The sequence below is a fragment of the Hippoglossus stenolepis genome, chromosome 6 (assembly GCF_022539355.2).
Source record: "Hippoglossus stenolepis isolate QCI-W04-F060 chromosome 6, HSTE1.2, whole genome shotgun sequence".
Taxonomy (NCBI): Eukaryota; Metazoa; Chordata; class Actinopteri; order Pleuronectiformes; family Pleuronectidae; genus Hippoglossus; species Hippoglossus stenolepis.
Genome location: NC_061488.1, coordinates 349,205 through 356,565, shown reverse-complemented (window position 1 = coordinate 356,565; position 7,361 = coordinate 349,205). Strand labels below are relative to the sequence as shown.

The window sequence follows — 7,361 nt, the reverse complement described above, 5'->3', positions numbered from 1 at the left end:
TGAAAGAGAACCTGTGGTAGCTTCAGTTTTCATAAAAACTCAAAGGGGGTTTAGTTTGTCCAGTCGGGGCTACTGTAAAAAACCTGGCGGCCTCCATAGAGAGGACCCCCCCCCCGATGTAGATATAGAGTATTTCAATATAAAGGTCCATTCCAGGGTAAATAAAACAACAGTTTGTATAATTTAGACGAAACACACTCGTGAAAACATCACTAGGATTATTTTATATTAAATTTCTGTCAATAGATCCTTTCACCTAAATCTCACTGGACCTTTGAAAAGCTGCTGGAGTTATTCTGATGATCGTGTAACTGTGAACTCAACACCTCAGGCGTCTTTACTCCACGTGTCTGAGGCATCTGACTCCAGCTCTGACGACCACCAGCAGGAAGAACACGGTCGTCATGGCAGCGTAAGATATCATCACGGTGTTGATAGCTGTCAGGAAGTCAGGGTGTGATGTCACAGACTGGCCCCGCCCAAAATGAAGATAGACCAGGAGGCGGATCTGAGCGGCCGGACGACCCTGCAGCCAGCAGCAGTACACGCCTGGAGAGGAAGATTGATTCAGTTACTGCAGTTTAGTTTTCAGAGCCACAAAAAGTCATAAATACAGAAAAAGAAAAACATACGTGCCAGGATTAAAGAAGCTGTTTCTGTTTCACTTCTTATCCAAGCTATGATCGTGTCATTCGAACAAAGCATCAAATTATAAGTGATCCCACAGTGACAACCTCCGATGAGTGAAATGTGTTTTGCTTTAAAATCACTCGATGAATATGAACATTTATGGAGAATAATTCATTTTCATAAGGACTCCATGTTTGTTATTCCCAGAAAAGGCTGTGATAAGAAAAGATGCTGGAAGAAGATGCTGTGGCTGCGTGTGAACAGCGGACAGACGGACCAATCCCAAACAGGAAATGGATTCTCACACCTGAAAAACTACAAATTCACTCCGGTGTGATTCATGTCAACTTCATGTGTGTCAGTATCTTTATATTTGAAAACCTTTACGTCGTGTGTGTGAATATTTAACATGAACTACTTTTACACTTCTACACGTCTGTCCTCTTCGCCTCAGATTTGTCTGTTGTGGGACTAAAGATGATCTGATCTCATCCTTGACGTTTGTGTGATAATGAAGCTGATGAAGAAACAGCAGCAAATGGAAATATGAACCAACACAAATCTTTTACGATGCTCATTAAATAATCAGTAGTTTGTACCTGTGTCCTGAAGTTTTGCAGGTTTGAACACGAGGTGGTGTCCGGCGTCTATCTGCAGCCTGGAGGCCTCGGCGCCGATGTTAACACCACCCAAGTGTTTGGATCTGTAAATGGGTTCGGACCCTCGGTCCCAGGCCACAGCCATGTCAGCTCGAGCTCCGGGGCACCCCAGGGTCAGGACATGGCCCGTGGGGTGGTTCAGGTAGAACACCGGTACCTCTACTGGCACGGAGGCAGAACTACAACTGAGAACCAGAGATTGATTACATTAGAACATATAAATGTCTTAATCAAACCACCTGACTGTCATATGTACCTGCACAGATCTACTGACCCACCTTAACCCAAAGAAAGCCATCAGGGTGAGGAGTTTGGAGGAGGGCGGAGGTCGAGGTGGACAAGTCACCTGACAGCTTCGGACCTCCAGCTTGGCCTCAGCTCTGCTTTGCTTCAGGCCGCCAAACGCCCGGGGCACCGCTCCTGAGCCGCATGAAGCCACCGTCTGATTGGCCCGTCGGTAGCGTACGTGGAGGAACTGTGAGCGGACGTAGCAGAGCCCCACGCGGACCTGTTCCCCTCGTACGCCACAGCGATCGCACACCGTCCAGGGCTGGAAGCCGGTGAAGACTTGATACAGCGGCTGACTGGAGCTCAGGCTTTTTATCTCCATCAGTTTCTGGCCTGTTCTTTCCGGAGCCAGTCTAGAGAAATGATTAGATATGAAATAATAAACTGAGAGCAGATCATTGAAGATGATTTTCTTACATTTGATGATTTCTACCACTATGGAGGAAATCAGCTAAATTTGTATTTGTATAAAAAACATTCAGCTAGTTCAACATAGAAACATCAGATGACTGATAGTAAAATGCTTAATATACATCATATAATAAATTGATTTTATAGTCAGTGGATCAGCCTGTAAATAAAAGTGGGATAAACCTCTGCTTGTGTTACACAGCCACAAGCTCTCTCTGTCTTACACCCACCAACACGAACATGGAAGACGATTAGATAAATGTAACAGTGAACAGAATTCAATATTGAGCTTGTCTTTATAATTAAAACAACATATTCGTTATTATCCTCCCCATGAAGTCACACAGAGTCCGTGTGCTCACCTCGGAGTGAAGCTGATCCTGTGCGCCTCCTGCACGTCCAGGTCGTAACCATAGAAGAAGTCTTTCTGGGCGGAGCCGCAGATGTAGATGCCCGAGTCGTCGGGTCCTGTCCTGAAGATCAACAGACTGAAGAGACGGATGGAGAATCGACTCCGCAGGTCATCGCTGTGAGGGACCTGACCGGTGTCCAGCTGCTCGTTGTCATGGTAATGGCTCAGAGCTCCGGTCTCCTCGGAGCTGCCCAGATGTTTCCTGAAGAACCACAGGACTGATTGGACCTGAAGAACAAAGGGAACAACATGAATCCATCTGCTGGTCGATCAATACCAGAGATTAGATACTGAGGTTTATGTGTCTCATTCTGTTGTGGAAGAAAACTGCCAGAGACAATTCTCATGATCTCAGATCCATTGAACTGACGTAGTTAGCAGCTGGTTCACATGAACCTGGAGGATTCAGATGGAGGGAACGTCTCACGTGTTGTGGTGTCTCATATTTAAAGACCCTGTTTTACATCAATCAATCAATCACAATTGTATCGCCCATATTCACAAATCACAGTTTGTCTCATAGTTCTTAACAAGGTCACATGCTCTGTTGTTAACTCTCAACAAGAGGGAGGAACACTGTCACAGGAAAAGGTTTACATTTATTTTACATTTGTAAAATCACATACAGTATTAGCACCAAAAAATAATGTGATATGTTCACAAATGTTTAATAATGAAAGAAATAGTAATATCCTAATATCTAGTCTGACATTCTGTGTGAAACCTTCCTGCTGAGATGACTCTGTGCTAACTGCAGGAACACATGTACCTGCTGAGGTTTGCAGCGACAGGGCAGCTCCACCGTGACTCCAGCCAGATACGCAGCGTTGGTGAAGCTCAGAAAAGCTGGACAGGCTCTACTGGCAAACACATCCTGTTTGTCCTCGGGAGCCTCGTAGCTCCACACCTCACGGCTCAGGAGGAGGAGGAGGAGGAGGAAGGAGGACGACGAAGGCATTGAGATGAAGAGTTTGATCAAATATGAGAAACACTGACTATTTGATTTGTCTTATTTCACACCTGAAGGTTGAAACTGGAACAATGTCAGAGGTGAAGTTAACCCTTTGATACTCAAGCTACGCAACGTGAAGCACAACATGGGGTCAAATGACAGTGACAGCGACCCGTAGACATTTCCTGTGTTATTTCATGCAGGCTGGTTGTTTCTCTGCTGAATTCCTTTGTAGCTTATTCTTCTTCTTCATTTCGGATAAGGCTCCTTTGATGACACATCAAAGGAGCCTTCTTCATTCAGGAGAGCTGGGTTCTAAGACACACCCACAACTCCAGCTTGACCCTGAAGAACAAAGTCTAGGTCCTCAGCATCAGAGATTTCAGACTCAGAGTCAAGACCAAGAATTGCCTCCTCATCTTCCTCATCATGTTCTTCATCCAGCATCTTTATGACTGAAATGATTGTGAGCAGCCATACTAACACAGTCAAAAGCATATTTTCAAATGCATATCAATCAGTCTATTAAGTATATACTGTTATATTTGGAGTTTTATTTTGTTGATCTAACTATGGTTAGCTTGCCAGAAAAGAAGCTAGCTAGCTAACAGCTAGTTAGTATTGTACATATTTCTCTTTCTCACTAGTAAAAGAAGACGTACATGCATCAGATGTGCAGAAGCAGCTGTGTGAAATGAATGTCAGGTGTTCCGTAGTGAATTCATACTGTACTGGTCATTTTGACGCATGTGTGTAAAAGTGATGTAGAAATACACAATTTAATATTTTAGCTTTTTTATAAAGTAAGAAAGGAAAAAAGAAAATGATGATTTGTGGTAATCAAAAACAAGATATTTAATGAATACTTAGTATATTAAATGATGAAATACATTTATTTCAAACATATAGCAAAGAAACACTAATGCATGAAAAAACACAGGAAATAACTGCGGGTCAGTTTTGACCCACGTTGTGCATTAGAAGTGCAGTGGTACAAAAATGACTTTTATTCAAAAAGTTACAAAGGAAACATTTTAATAAGGATTTGTGATGATCAAAAACAAGTTAATTGGGGAAAACCTGAAATACTGAAAGATGAAATTCATTCACTGCAAAGATATAGAAAATAAAAACTGAGTCGTGTCACTTTTGATCCAATCAAAGGATCAAAGAACCTTCAATTCAAAGTCTAGTCTCATCACATCTTCATTCATGTTATATTTTCTCAATAAAGTTTTAAACATTATTTTCATTTCATCGTCTGCTGCTGTTTCTTATATTATCACTAAGACAGATCTCAGTTGAGCTTGGACTCTTGTTGCTATGGTAACACTGTGTGTTTGTCAAACCTGTAGATTTAACCTTCGACCTTCATTATAAACGTGACGCTTCAGGCCGAGCCTCAGTTAAAGAGTCGTAAACGTGTTGGATTACATCAGGAAGGTTTAAAGGGTTTATTATGATTTGAGAATAAAACATATTTAACTGATGAACCCACAAATTACATTTAAATTCAAATACATTTTATTTGTATTGCACCAAATCATAATATACATTCTCTGTCATTGTTTTCCTCATATGTCACTACCTTCCTCTTCCTCCTCCTCTTCCTCCTCCTCTTCCTCCTCCTCCTGCTGTTATCGACTCTGTCTAATAGCATCCATCCATCCTGGCTGGATGCTGAACCCAGTCCTCCAGCGTTTATCCCCATGTTATTATCGTCCCCTCCTCCTTCTCAAAGCTCCATCACAGACTAAACATCTCATTTCAGTCTCCTCCTCCTCCTCCTCCTCCTCCTCCTCCTCCTCCTCCTCCTCCTCCTCCTCTACATGAGGAAAATTGTTCTTTGCACTAACCATTAATTTAAAGTGTTTGATTCCTGTAATCAGTCACGTTTCCTCATTAGTCTGTCCGTCACTGGTCCAGAAGGAGACACGTCACATGAATCTGGTTATTCCTGGTGTCCAGAGGATGAATCTGTTGCTGAGGCCTGATTTCCATGGATGTGATTTGTCTATGTAATGAACTGTGTGTGTACTGGACTCAGAGTCAAACAGAGTTGTTTTGTTATCGTGGTTTGTTGTGTGATGTTGTGCGATGTTGTGCGGTGTCGTGTTTCCTCCTCTCTCAGACCTTACAGACCACAGAGAAATGCCTCGTCAGCACGTCTCTCCCTCGACGGCAGGCGCGTAGACAGATTGTGGTTCGAGGATTGAACCGTACAGTGGGAGTTGAACAGTGTTTTTAAATTGGCACAGCTGCAGATGACAGGATGCTCGTTGTCATAGTTACGATAATAAAGGTTAAGGTTGTGGTCACGTTTCACACGCGGAGCGATCACGTCTCCTGTGTGTTGTCGACTCATCCATCTCCTCCAGGCCTTTGCTCCCGTCATCATCACCAATAAAGAGAAAGTTGGAGAGGTAATAAGCTGCTGCACAGACGACCTGTGGGATTGTTTTTATTTTACAGGAGAACAGTTTCATCACTGCAGCTTTCTGTTCTATTACCGATGTCAGCAGGCGGCTGGAAGCTCATCTCTCACAGGTCAGATCCCAGGTCACAGGTCTCGGTTATATTCATGGATCCAGAATAGATTCAGAGATAATGAAAGAAATCCAAACTGCTGCTGCACTTCTCTTTATCCTGAATCTAGGGTTAGGGGTTAGTGTGAGTGTGACGTTCGTGTAAATGAAGAACCGTCTGAAGACGAGTTCCTCCCCTACAGCCGATCAACTCTTACCTGAAGAGATTCTTTTTAGTTCAACACATATAATCTATCTAATGCTGATGTCCTTCACAATGCATCCAATGTATCTATCAATCTAAATTGTCTTTCTCTCCGGTGCTCTCTCTGCTGCTTCCCATTTTCTCTTTATTTGTTGTGTGTGGTTGTTTGTGTGTGTTTGTATGTGAGTGTGTGTGTGAGAATGAATGAATGAGCCCCACCTCCACTGCCTGGAAATGATTTGGGTATAATTATATTTCTGTAATTGCCTCATGGCATCGACTTTGTTCAAACAGAGACTGGATCACGTTATGTTGTTGCAGAGATTGTGCAACGTTAATGTGTTTGTTCTGTGGAGGCAGACGAGAACGAGAACATTAACGAGAACATGAACATGAACATGAACATGAACATGAACATGAACATGAACATAAGAGAACTGAACATGAACATGAACAAGAACATTAACGAGAACAAGAACATTAAAGAGAACATGAACATGAACATGAACATGAACATGAACATGAACATTAACAGAACATGAACGAACATGAACGTGAACATGAACATGAACATGAACATGAACATTAACGAGAACATGAACGAGAACATGAAATAGAACGAGAACATGAACATGAACATGAACATTAACGAGAACGAGAACATTAACGAGAACATGAACATGAACATGAACATGAACATGAACATTAATGAGAACATGAACGAGAACATTAAAGAGAACATGAACATGAACATGAACATGAACATGAACATGAACATTAACGAGAACGAGAACATTAACGAGAACATGAACATGAACATGAACATGAACATGAACATGAACATTAATGAGAACGGAACATATGAGAACATGAACATTAACAGAACAAGAACATTAAAGAACATGAACATGAACATGAACATGAACGAGAACGAACATGAACATGAACATGAACATGAACATGAACATTAAAGAGAACATGAACATGAACAAGAACATTAAAGAGAACATGAACATGAACATGAACATGAACATGAACATGAACATTAACGAGAACGAGAACATTAATGAACATGAACATGAACATGAACATGAACAACAGAACATGAACATGAACATGAACATGAACGAGAACATGAACATGAACATGAACATGAACGAGAACATGAACATGAACATGAACGAGAATGAAGAACATGAACATGAACATGAAAATGAACATGAACATGAACATGAACATGAACGAGAACATGAACATTAACGAGAATGAACATTAACGG

The 7,361-nt window shown here is 41.8% G+C and overlaps 1 protein-coding gene across 1 annotated transcript; it reads right to left on the bottom strand.

The window, feature by feature from the left end:
• Positions 1-337: 337 nt before the first annotated feature.
• Positions 338-3,358, bottom strand: LOC118110599 (Ig-like V-type domain-containing protein FAM187A). Its single transcript, XM_035158524.2, has 5 exons — positions 3,170-3,358; positions 2,351-2,628; positions 1,568-1,930; positions 1,230-1,468; positions 338-549 (listed from the first exon to the last, which is right to left on the bottom strand). The coding sequence occupies exons 1-5, from the start codon at positions 3,356-3,358 to the stop codon at positions 338-340; spliced, it is 1,281 nt and encodes a 426-aa protein (XP_035014415.2).
• Between the last annotated feature and the right edge of the window lie 4,003 nt (positions 3,359-7,361).